The sequence below is a fragment of the Triturus cristatus genome, chromosome 11 (assembly GCF_964204655.1).
Source record: "Triturus cristatus chromosome 11, aTriCri1.1, whole genome shotgun sequence".
NCBI classification, from domain to species: Eukaryota; Metazoa; Chordata; class Amphibia; order Caudata; family Salamandridae; genus Triturus; species Triturus cristatus.
The window spans coordinates 320,621,073-320,634,586 of NC_140594.1; the positions used below are offsets into that span (position 1 = coordinate 320,621,073).

At 46.2% G+C, this 13,514-nt stretch overlaps 1 protein-coding gene across 3 annotated transcripts in view; it reads right to left on the bottom strand.

Moving 5' to 3' along the window:
* Positions 1 to 13,514, bottom strand: part of WSB2 (WD repeat and SOCS box containing 2) — a 401,974-nt gene that overhangs the window by 119,016 nt on the left and 269,444 nt on the right. For all 3 annotated transcript variants that reach the window (XM_085634631.1, XM_085634630.1, XM_085634632.1), the window contains exons 7-8: positions 12,536 to 12,708; positions 1,293 to 1,409 (exon numbers count right to left, since the gene is read on the bottom strand). In XM_085634631.1, the coding sequence (XP_085490757.1) occupies positions 1,293 to 1,409; positions 12,536 to 12,708 (290 nt within the window). The remainder of the gene's footprint in view (positions 1 to 1,292; positions 1,410 to 12,535; positions 12,709 to 13,514) is intronic.

The following is a 13,514-nucleotide window of genomic DNA, read 5'->3' on the forward strand; positions in this document are numbered from 1 at the left end:
AGAATGTGTTGGTCAAGGACATGGCTTGAGTGTTGGTACAACATGTCTGTCTCACCGTGCCCAGAGGGAATCAGAAATTTGAATGGCATCCCCACACCCTGACAGGAAGCTAGAATAGAGCAGAGGTTGCAACAGTTTTTTGGGTGCAATAGAATTAGCTTCCCTAAGAACCTTCAGCTCCAGGGTGGTGGAATACAACTCCCTGGACAAATTGATTGAATGAAAATAAGCCATATACCAGGGAAAAGATAGCAGTGTTACCTAGGTCTTTCACCCAACTCCATGTGCTGTATTTGACCAGTGAAGGACCTTCATTTGGGAGTTGGCAAATCTTTAGATATGTATTATACTTTTTCACTGGGTGAGGAGGTACTCATGCTGCAACCAGGTTCCAATCACTTATATGTACCTTTGAATCTATTTTGATAAAGTTAATGGCTTGCGATATATAATTTCTTCGCTTGCTCTGAATAATCATCAAACGGTTCTTCAGGGCCCTTCTAACGATGATGACATGCACAGAGCACAGGAATGCACCGCAATGCTGTTCAACAGGCAAAACATAAAGGACAGTTTTTGCAACTGATTGGGTCACTTAAGGATTCTCATATATGCACAGTGACTTCCATGGAAACTTCTGCAATTACTACTTTGAGAAGTGGGTTTTGGTATGGAAAGTTAGATAACCAGGGTGTAGAGGTAGATAATAAGATGGACAAACTTACAAAAAAGGGCCTTTTAACCAGAAGACCGAGGGATTAGCAGAAACCAAAATGTTAAGAATAAATAGAACAATCTTCAAGGCGATGAGGAGAAACTATGAAAGTCACCTGGTGCTAGTATGCATAGACTACTTGAATACCTACAAACTTCATTATAACGGAACAACCTCAACGTGGCCCTCATCAAAATGCATATCCAATATTTATCAAGGGGCATGTGGTAGAATATAAATTCATGCAGTATGGTAAAAGGCTCTACCAAAATGCACTCACGTTTTCAGTTTTGACATAGTTTTAGGGAACACGTCTTGAAATGTTGACCTATTTAGTTACCATACATCATTGGATTCAAAGTAACTGAAACAATATTTTCAGCTGATCAGCTGCAAGACTGCATGAATTAGGTTGAGCAACCAATCAGAAATAAAATTAACAGCCCATCTGATACCAGTGTGTGTGTGTGGTTATGAATTGAGACCTTGTGCAAGTATTTTTTTCCTGAATTTAATCAGACACAACTAAACAATACTGACTGTGCAACAGGTGGTTGAGCCACAATGCTCCGCTTACCGGTCATCTGCCACAGTAGCCAGATAAAGCCCTTCTGGGGAGAAGCGGACGGATCGCAGGGAGCTAAGTTGTGTGTCACGCATTCTGTAATCGAGGGCTGGGTGGAAGCAGTCATGGCTAAAAGTAAAGGAAATACAAATAGGGCAAAAAGTATTTAGAAATTCAAAATGTACAATATGACACTTAAGTAAGGCTCTCAATGTTCATTTTCAGTGGGTAAACAAATGTAAATGGGCATTGAACGCAAGTTAGCATGCACGATCTGGAAAACATTACAGCCATTGTTTGAAATGTAAAAAATAGGTTTAAGTTTGTATATTTTCTTTGATACCCTGATGCATAGACTAAGCAATGTGTGAAAATCAGCATTCAATGTCACAAAAGAACCCTACATTTTTTACGACTGAGGCATGCAATATATAATTACATTAAGTGTGAGATACTATGAAAGAAATTAATTGAAGTCATTTTTACTGCTGCCAATAAAAAAAATATGAGGAAATCCTAGAGGATATAGGAGGTAAAGACCTGAAAGGAGCTTGCATTGCTGAAAATGTATGATAAATGGGATTTGGTTAAATGAGAATTGGATATGATGTTCGAATACAGCATTCATGTGTGCCGTTGACTCCAATCATTCCTTGACATCTTACTGGTTTAGGTCATTAAAGCCTATGATGGGCTGTGGCAACTTCATAGCTGTTTACATGGTAAGAAAAACTGAGGGTCCCCTTCAAGTTGGCGGAGGTGCTGCTAGACTTACTGTTAGAGTTGCCAGAAGATTATATTTGGTGTTATATCGACTTTTGACATACATTTGCGACACTTGGTTTAGTTTCTCAGAAACAAGGACCTTGCTGACACTAAAGAACTTCAAAAGAACACTATCACACTGCCTTTGCATTTTGTGCAAGGCTTTCATGTGTGTGATACAAATGTATTTGTTATTACGTCCATATGGTAACGCAGTAATCTGTGGAATACAAACAATAGGCAGCCTGATCACAATCACGGGCCGAGGAGAGAGACACACACACTCCCTGCATACTGAAGTTTCACCTAACAACGGACTGACAACTCCGTGAGGGGTGTCCAGTTCATGACCAAGACGGGGTCCTTCATTCTTGCCCACCAGGGGAAGGGGTTAGATGCTCCAGAAGAGGGTTCACGAGCAGATCGAACATTCACACCCTAGACATGTAGGCTAGGGTTTGCATCGTAGGAGTACTCTACACGGTTTTAATACTGCATATGTATGTATATATGAGCTGTTTCAACAGGATGGTGAAATTCTTCATTCTATGCAAGAATCACAACAGTTCCAGAACTATTGAAAAATGTCCCTTCGCGTATTCTTTGTATATTTCTCTGAGCGCGAAAGAGCACAAGCGACTGAGCAAAAAGTTCTAGGTCTGTCACCACGGTTCTGGAGGGAACAGGGTTGTCATGTTCAAGTACTTGCCAGAACTGTTCGCTCCCTGCCTAAGCTTAGAGGGCTAACAGTGGCAATGTGAGCTAGCTGGTGCAAGGGATAACATTTCCTGCGGGGGTGCATGTAATCAATCTGGCTCCATCCTGAGTTTATGTTGTCCGCAAATGTGCAGTTCGTACTGGTTAGTGGAAACTACACGACATTGTCAAAACATGCTTCCAGTCATTTGTTAATATAGTGCATTCAAGGAAGAGTAGGCTTGGTCCTAATCCAATAGGATTAATACTTGAAAAGAAATGTTTTTTTAAAGCTGAATCCAGTTTTGGAAAAATTGTTTGATATTAACAAGGACCCATCTAGCTAACTACTTACTAGGAGCTGGATATTTGTTCTCAAAGTTATACATTTGTGATAAAATTTAGAGGAATATAATACTAAACAAAGACAAACAATAATTATTACTATATTATTGTAAAACAAACCCTCTTTAAAAATACTTTTTTGCACCCAATTTAGTCACTGGCAATAACGTGAGAAAATTGACTCAATTACTTGTTTTACTGCACATTAGAAACCCTGATCACACAGTTTAGGCTGCACAATTCCCTCACTGGAGGGAAAGATGAGGGAAAAAGCCCAGGTTGAAGCACAATTTTCACCCAATTTGAATCTTACTGTGGCACTCAGAATGAGAATGCAAAAGTAGGACTCGCTGCAGATATACTTTCACCAAAGTGAGTCGCTAAAAACTTTATTCAGCCAATTGCAGCCATAAAAGTACAGATAAAAAAAAATCCTCAAAAAGTTCATTCCCGTAATCTTGGAGTAGCAGCATAAACAAGATGAACGAGTTACTACCTTGGAAACACGGTTTCTGGTCAATACTCTATGAAACTGCAGGTTCCTCTCCTTGATCATATCCCCTGTTGCGATACTGGTTCTGGAGATCTCAGCATTGCTCCTGCACTCCAGCGGGTGCGTTTTTTGGCTCCGCAACAACTCGTCCCATCCCGGAAGTGATGCCAGAGCCACATCTAAGTGCCAGCCCATGCACTGACGTTAAGTTTCTTTCTTGACTTAGTCAGCGCTGTCAAGCAACGATCTCAACATGGGATAAGAAGTGACAATGGCAGATCTCTAAATTGGAAACTTTTAACAGGTAACTAAATTAGTCCCTTACATAGAACGTGGAAGTGAAAGGGTCGTGGGGAATATGCGGTTAGATAGAGTTGCAACAGAAAGCGCGTTACCAAAGGTAACAAACTTCTGATAGATAATTCTAACCGCAGATTCCTCACCTTGGGAATAGGTACCAAATCTGTACCTCTCAAGGTGGTGGGTCTGTGGGATGGCTCAGATCAAAAGTCCTGCAGGACCAAACGGGCAAAGTGCCCCTTCCTTTGAACTGGACTATTGAAGCAGTAGTGCTTTGTGAACACGTGGATTGATTCCCCGAATCACATTTAACAGATGTGTAGGACTGATTAGTTACTTACCTATAATCCTATTTCTCCTCCAGGGGTATCCTCATCAAAGTCATAAGCATTAGAATATTCCCGCCCATGCGCGGGATCCCGGAAACACTATATTATATGTGATATATATATATATATATATATATATATATATAAAAACAAGCAATTGAAGCCTACTAAACACCAGAGCTGAATCATGCCATAAGGATTCTCTACCATACATGAAATACATGCATTAGAAACAGGAGAAAACAATAGCAAAACTTGTTTTAGAAACTGTTTTAATGCTCAGCACACAGTAGAAATCCTCACAAATCACTGAAAGCATAGGAAGCTCCCAGGCTGCATTGCAAACACCCAGTCTAAAAAGACTGAAAAGCTAACTTGTAGCTGCATAGCAATAAACTGACACTTGCCTTTAAGGCACACCTGACCCCCAACTTCCCATCATGCCTCAGGGGTGACAGTTAGGTCAGTTGTTCTTTGCGGAGACTGAAAAAGCCATGGCACAAAGAGTTAACATCTTCAAAAGATAACCATCCTTTGCCCGGGGAGGCGGGAGTGTTGCTTAAGACTTTGATGAGGATACCCCTGGAAGAGAACTAGGATTACAGGTAAGTAACTAATCCTTCTCTTCCAGGGAATCCTCAACAATAGTCATAAGCATTAGAATAGAATAGCGGGCCTCACCTCATCTCCCTGCGGGCAAAGGGGAAAAAAACAAACATGATCAGTAGGCTTAGAAAGAAAAAACTAAGCTACCCAAATAGATTCCTCAAGGAGGCTTGGCCCACTTGAGCATCAGCCCTGGAATCAGACTCGAGGCAGTAGTGCCTCGTAAAGGTATGAACCGATTTCCAGGTTGCCGCCTTGCAGATCTCTGACATTGGGACGTCATGCAAGAAGGCAACAGTGGCCGCTTTCCCTCTAGTGGAATGCGCCTTAGGAGGCACCGGTAAGGGCCTTTTCGCCAGTTGGTAAGCTAAGGTAATGCAGGACACAATCCATCTAGAGATGGATCTCTTAGCGGCTGGGAAGCTTGTTCTCATGGCGCCATAATTGACAAATAACTGATCCGTCTCCCTGATGCCCTTAGTACTTTCTAAGTAGAACTTAAGTACCCTCTTGAGGTCCAAGGAATGAAGCGACCGCTCAGCCGGGGTCGTTGGATTCGGAAAAAAAGAAGGAAGGGAAATGGACTGATTAATATGAAAATCAGACACTACCTTAGGGAGAAAAGTTGGATGCGCCCTTAAGACCACTGTTATGGTGAAAAACAGTGTAAGGCTCCTTGGTACAGAGAGCCTGGATCTCGCTTAATCTGCGTGCCGATGTAATGGCTACCATAAAAGCGGTCTTCCAAGACAAATGCTGCAAGGAAGCTCTACGGATTGGCTCAAAGGGAGGGCCCATCAATTTGGATAACACCAGGTTCAACTCCCACGGAGGAGAAGGGTTTCGAACAGGGGGATACACCTTCTTCAACCCCTGTAAGAAGTCCTTGACCACCTGCATTTGGAAAAAGGAGGGCTGACTAGGAGATCTCCTGTACGCTGTAATGGCAGACAAATGGACCCTGATAGAAGCATACTTTAAACCTGATCTTGCTAAGTACAGACGGTAAGGGAGAATGACATCCTCCCGCCCCTTTGTAGGATCAAGGTGAAGTTCTCTACACCGAAGAAAAAACCTCTTCCACTTGAACGCATACGGCGCTCTCGTGGAGGGTCTTTTCGCTTCTTTCAAAATATGCATACAATCAGGAGGCAGATTCAAATGTCCGTATTGCAGGACCTCAGGAGCCATGCTGCCAAGTTCAGTGAGGGAAGGTTGGGATGAAAAATCCTCCCGCCCGGCCTGCAAGGTAGTCTCCTGTGTGGAAGTACCGACAGATGAAGAAGGTCCGGGTACCACCACTGCCGTGGCCAGTCTGGAGCAATCCGAATCATCGTCATGCTGGATCTGAGAAGCTTGGACACCACCTTGGGGATCAGGGGCAGAGGAGGAAAGGCGTAGGCATATGTCCCTGACCAGTCCATCAAAAGCGCATTCCCCTTGTCCCTGGACGGTGGAATCTAGAAGCGAAGGCGTGGCATTTTGTGTTTTCGTCGTCTACGAAGAGATCTATCTCCAGACGACCCCAACGATGGAAAAGGTCCGCCACCACCTCGTCGTGCAGCACCCAGTCTGGCTGATCTTCGAAGTGCCTGCTGAGTGAGTCTGCCTTGATATTGAGCTCTCCTGGAAGGTGCACTGCCACTACCGAGAGGTTCCGGGCGAGAAGCCAGTGCCAGATCGCCTGAGACTCCAGGGAAAGAGGACGCGACCGAGTTCCATCCTGTTTGTTTAGGTAGAACATGGTCGTCGTGTTGTCGGTCTAGACCAGGACCGAATCAGACTCGATTGCCGGTAGGAAAGCTTTCAAAGCAAGGTGGACTGCTCGGAGCTCCAGCATATTGATGTGGTAGGTCTGTTCCTTCGCCGACCACCGCCCTTGTATCTGAAGGCACCTCATGTGTGCCCCCCAGACTTGCAGAGACGCGTCTGTCGCCACCGATTGCACTGGAAGTGGCTGGTGAAAAGGGACTCCCACCATCAGATTCCGCTGCTGAGTCCACCACGTGAGGGAGGATCTCACCGCCTGGGAGAGACATATCTGATCTTCCCAGCGACCTGTTGACTGATCCCACTGGTCCTCCAGAGTTTGTTGCAAAGGCCTTATCCTCAGCCGTGCGTTGGGGATAAGAAAGATGCAGGACGCCATGGATCCCAGCAGGGATGCCACCTGTCGGACTGACGGGTTCTGCACCTGGAGCAGGAGTCTGCACTTCCGTTTCATTGAGGACAGTCTCTCCTCCGAAGGATACGCTCTTCCCGCGCTTGTGTCCAGAACGGAGCCAAGGTAGTGGATGGTTTGGGTGGGCTGCTGCACTGACTTCTCCATGTTGACATGAAGGCCGAGATCGTGCAACTGTTGCAGACAGATCTGGAAGTCTTGCCTCACCTGCTGCTGGGATGGACCTTTCAGCAGCCAGTCTTCTAAGTATTGGTAGACGAAGAGACCTTTTCTGTGAAGACAGGCCGCCACCACTGCCATGCATTTGGTGAAGACTCGCGGAGCCGACTTGAGTCCAAAGGGCAGGACCTTGTATTGGTAATGCTTGTGGCCGACCACAAACCGCAGGTACTTGCGATGACGCTTTGCAATGGAAATGTGGAAGTACGCATCTTGGAGGTCCACCGAACACATCCAATCCCCTACTTGTAGATGTGGACATATTTTGATGAAGTGCCAACATGCGAAACTTCTCTTTGACTATGACATTGTTCAGAAGACGAAGGTCCAGGATCGGCCGAAATTTGTGCTCCTGATCTTTTTTGGGGACCAGAAAGTACCGGGAGTACACTCCCTTTTCCAAATTGAGAAGGCGGAACCTTTTCGATAGCCTGCTTTTGAAGAAGGGCCCTCACCTCCTTTCGAAGCAGCTGTAACTGGTGAGGACGGGACTTTTTTGGTGGTATGTCCTTTGGAAGAGCACGGAAACGAAGCACATATCCATTGCGCAGTATATTCAGCACCCAGCAATCTTTTGTGATGCCGTCCCACTCTGCCAGATGTTGTGAAGCACTTCCTCCCACTGGAGTGGGCAACGGCGGCGGAGGAAGCCACTGCTCATGACTTCCCTCCTCTCGCCGTGGTAGAGGACTGCTGTTGGTGGCCCCCTCTACCTCTGCTGGACTTTCCTCCCCGATATTGTGACTTTCCCTGGGCATTATTCTGGGACCACTGAGGGGTTTGAACCCTCTGCTGAGGCCCCTTGCGCTGGTTGGGTCTGTAGCAGCGTCTGAACTCTTTCTTCTTCTCAAACCCAACCGCCTTGAGGGTGTCCAACTCCGTCTTCATGCGACCCATCTCTTCGTCCGCATGCGTGCCGAAGAGCGAAGAGCCAGAGAATGGAAGGTTCAAGATTCTCTGCTGCACATCAGGTTTTAGCCCGGTTAGTCTCAACCAGGACGATCTCCTGGCGCATACTCCATGCGCGAAAGAATGCGCTGATCGCACCGCTCCATCCGCCGCCGTGCTAATCCTCTGATTAGCCACCAAGGATCCCTCAGTGTCTATCTCCTCGAAATCCTTCTGGTCCTCCTTTGGGAGCTTGGATTTGAACCGCTCCAAAGAGTCCCAGAGAGCTCTGTCATAACGGCCGAGCTGTGCAGCCGCGCTGGAGACCTTAAGGGATGCAGCCGCCGACGTGCAGGCTTTGCGACCCCACGAGTCCTGAGCTCTGCTCTCTATCTGGTGGGACAGAAGAGGATGACGATACAGCGTTAGTCTTCCTTGCCGCCGCTACTATTACCGAGTCTGCAGGAGGGTCCATCTTAACAAAGACCGGATCAGAGGTAGCCGGCTTATATTTCTTAAGGATGCGAGCCGGCACCGCCTTGATGGTTGCTGGTGTTAAGAAGGTGTCCATGACAGGTTCCAGGAACCAATGGAAGCAGCGGTCGAGATGCGGTCTTCTGATGCAGTCTCGAAAATTACTGTCGTCGTGACTTGCGGGACTGACATCTCAATGTTGAGCTTCTGAGCCCCCCTCTGCAGAACCTCATGGTAAGTGTTGATATCGTCTATGGGAGAGACCCTGGACACTGGGCTGTCCGATAGTGTGGGGGAGTAATCTCTCTTTGAGGATTGGGTCGAGGAAGTAGATGGTGTTCTTCTACCTCGTCGATGATCACGGGCCCTTGATCTGACTGCACGATCTTCTCGCCTGGGGGAGCGCGATCTATGGCGCTGTCTCTCAGGTGACTTCTCGCATGCTTGCCTGGGAGGGCTCACTCTGCCCACTTCGTCCACCAATCTTTGAAGCGGGGATCTATGCGCCAGACTGGCATACTCTTGCATCCTCCTTGTAGCCCCTGAGTCCTGCCAGTGAGGTAGGGGCAACTTCCATCTGGGCGACAGTGGAACCGCAGAAGTGGTCTTGCGTTGTCTTGAAGGAGACCTGCGGACATGGCTAGTCACTTCCCTCTGTGAAGCTGACCTTGGAGAAGCCCTGGATGAATGAGAGGACGAATGGCGCGAAGCTGACTGTCACTAGGACCACCGATCCATCCTCAGACCTCACCGAGGCCTGTTTCGTCGTCGAGTGTGCTCTTGACGTCGATCTGGGCTCCAGCCTTCCTGCTGGTCGGGCCTCTCGTGTGCTCGACGTCGAACGCCGTATCGACGGCGACCTGTGCCGAGAAGAATGATGCCTCAATGTCGAACGGCGATGTGAAGCCGACGACGGAGGGACTCTCTCACTCGACGCCGAACGCCGTCTAGACGACGGCGGGGCTGCGTCCAATCTCAACGTCGACGGTCTGCGTGACGACGGCTGAGGGGTATTTCTCGCCCTCGAAGCCGAATGCCGTCGAGACGACAACGGAGGCCTCATCCTCGACGCCGATCGTCGCCTGGTTGACGACGGCGGAGGAGTCTTCGCTCTCGACGTCGATCGCTGGTGGAACTGTGACGACGGAAGTGAGCCTGCCCTCGACGACCGAGGGGTGACACTCCTCAACGCCGATCGCCCCAGAGTAGACGTCGGCGGAGGATCTCTGCTCCTCGATGCCGATCGTCGCCGGGTTGACGACGGCGGAGGGTCTCTGCTCCTCGACGCCGATCGTCGCCGGGTTGACGACGACGGAGGGGTCTTGTCTCTCGACGCCGGTCGTCCCCGGGTTGACGACGGCGGACGAGTCTTCGACGACGTACCTTTTCTCGATGGCGAGCCCGCTGTCGAAGGTCTTTTCTTGGAAATATGACCCACCTGAAGATCTTTTTTCAGCGCCGAGCCCGACGCTGAAGCAGAAGGACACGAGGACTTGCTTCTAGAAGGCGTTCTAGACCTCTTAGAGCCCTTCTTCACCGGAGATCTTCCTCTAGATGGTTTACCTGCCAGGCCATACAGGCAAATTCTTACCCTGTCCTTCAAAGTTCTTCTGCACAGGTTCTGGCAGTGAGGGCAGGTCGTAGGATCATGGTCCTCTGGTAGACAAAGGATACAGACCCTATGAGAATCAGTCTTGGCCTTCTTTTTGCCACAAGAAGGGCAAGGGTCAAAAAGAGATGGCATTTTAAGATATTAAAAAATGCCCAAACCTGTCAAAAAGGACAGCCTCTTACTTCAACTGATGAAAAATGTCTAGGTAAGGAATAAAAGTTGTGAAAAGTGAAAATATTTTCTGGCAAGAGTCAGAAAAAAGTGGAGCTGTGTTGCCAGGATCCTTCCTGAAGGAGCCAGAAAGAACAACTGACCTAACTGTCACCCCTGAGGCGTGATTGGAAGTTGGGGGTCAGGTGTGCCTTAAAGGCACGGTGTCAGTTTATTGCTATGCAGCTACAAGTTAGCTTTTCAGTCTTTTTAGACTGGGTGTTTGCAATGCAGCCTGGGAGCTTCTTATGCTTTCAGTGATTTGTGAGGATTTCTACTGTGTGCTGAGCATTAAAACAGTATATATATATATATATATATATATATATATATATATATATATATATATATATATATATATATATATATATGGGGCACATATAATATAGTGTTTTGGGCGGGAATATTCTAATGCTTATGACTATTGATGAGGATCCCCTGGAAGAGAAAGGGATTTTGTAAGCAAACACAGTAGTGTCAAGCCTTGGTTATGGTTCAATGAGCCCTCAGACCTCTGGAGGCTACTTTTTGGCCAGTGCATAGCAGATGTTAATACAGAGGACCATCCATCCTCACAATGCTCCTTTTCTGTTCTGCTATACCTTTCTTTGCCCAGGTAAAACCAACAAAGAGATGGCCGAAAACTCGACAATTATTTTAAAAGATAAAGGCTCTTTTGAGGTCCAGAAGGTTGCTGGAGTACTAGAGGTTGGCCTCTAGGCAAACGCATAAGTCAGAAGGGAAAGGGGTCAGGCATATAGGGCTTTGCACAGCTTCGTTTGCGTTCGGGATGGATTCGGTTCAGAGTCACACAGAATTATTAGCTTGACGTTCTACTCTTGACTTTGGTACAGACACGACAGAAACCAGAGTGGTGCCGCGTGTTGGATGGACTCCGGAGTTAGAGCTGGACTCACTGTGGGTTCAGAAGGCATAACCGGAGCTGACACCACCCATGGCAATCCAGCTGGAGGCCCTAGCTGATCTGTGGGGCCTGAAGGCACATCGGAGAGAACTGGTAAGGTGCTGAAGATGAGAAACATGATATCTTTAAGCACCTCAGAGCCAGAAACTCTTGACATCCTCATCACTTCTCAGAAGTGTGGTGCGGCTGTGTCGAGGCCCGCCTGGACGTCTATTTTTTCTTCAATTAAGACTTGGAGTCCAACAATGACCTGCTGCAGAACCGGCTAAAAGAACAGGAAACAGCAGAGTCCTCAACTTCAAAAGGAAGCAGCATTTTCGTGATTCATAACAGTGTTTGGCAACATACAGGTTGACTTTGCGGTGCTGGATAGCCTTTGGATTCATCAAGGCATACTCTTTGCATGACTAGGAGTTGTGGCCAGACCCTAGATATCAGCGGGACACCTTTGTGTTTGTGACAATCCCTTCAAGGTGTAACAAGGTTTCAAACCTGTGGCTATAGGCGGTGATATATTAAAACATTTTGAAGAAAACAACTTGTCAACTGACGAGGAAGTAAAGGAGCTAGCTCTAGATCCAAGTCCGAAAGCAAGGAACCGATGTCAGCGTGCAGTGGCAGAGCTTATATACAACTCCGATGTAATTTCCAAGGCAGTATGGAACCAGAGCAAAGCTGCATGATACCACCCACTGGGGTGCAGGAGAAATGTTGAGAGAAATCTCCAGAATCAGCCAGTGGGTATTCGCAAGGTGAGAAATCTGCTGTTCAAAGTATCCATCAGAAGTTGATAATCATGTCGGTGACAGTTTCCTTCTCACATTTAAGTTCTACAGTAGATCAGCTCTGCAGTGCCCTGCAAACCTTGGTCACTTTTTAAATATTAACACATATTTAAGCGGTATGTCAACACCTTACAAAACACTATTTATTGAAAACTTTTTCCAAATAGGAATAGACAGTGATAATTCAGCTAATTTTAGACAGGAAGGTCTGAAAGCTGGGATGGATGAGTAGCTAAGGAAATGATATGGGGGAATTTACCACAAGACTGAGTTCAAGGTTACCGGCATAAGATGATAATGTGGCCATTCTTAGGAAGGCGTACTGAGACTTATATGTACAGGACCTGCTACTAAACACTTCATATTATATGAAAGAATGTGACCCATGACCTCAGACGAGGAGTAAATCGTCTTTTCAGTCCATACCGAAACTCGCGCAGCTTCTCTCCTGTGTAGGGGTCCCACATGATGACACATAAATCATAAGAGGCAGTCACAAGCAGAGCCGCATCTGGCGAGAAGTCACACGATACTACACTTCCATGGTGGCCTTCAAGCTTCATGATTAATGTGTATGATCGTAAACTCCACAAAAGTACCTGGGTGGATAATGGAAATGGTTTGGAGAGGTGAGAAGAATTCAATACTGCAAAAAAGTAATTTTTATATTAATTGTCATGTATGAGAAACAACATAATCACGAAATTCCATATTTTGCAAAGGTTGTCAAAAATGAAACTTACACTACCAGATACCATGAAGGGATTATTTCATCCAAGACAGTTTAAGCCATTAGAAGTTGCTGACCCGTTATGTAAGGCAGGTACTTTTTCTGAGATACATAAGATCTCATAATGAACTCGTAATCCGAAAAATATTCCACTAACAGTAAATTTGTGTTACTGTTCATCTATTTCGAGAGTTCTACAAGGACCACTAGCTCTACCCTCTGCCACTGATATTGTTGCAGAGTATTCCAATATACACAATACTCCTATAGAGAAACAGAAAGAGTAATGCAACAAGAAACATCACGGAGCCGGAACACACAGTACTACAGTGGAGCATATGAGAAGTATTTTTGGCCATGTTTTGAATTGGATAGTATTTTGTGTTAGGCACCTCCAAACTGAGTCTATTCCAGATGGTATGCACAATTCATCATCATCAAGACTATTTCAATCAGTCAAGATCATAAAAGCACAGATACACAAAAAACGTATTAAATTAACTAAGCAATATCCACGTCACGTAAATCACCAAAGTACAAAACATACACCTGGGACCACATTTTACTGAGGAAAAACATCAAACAAAATCCTCAGTTACAGTACAAAATCATCTAATACCCACAAAAAGGACCCACAGTTTAGGGGACTTAAATACCCAAGGATGTGTGCATATA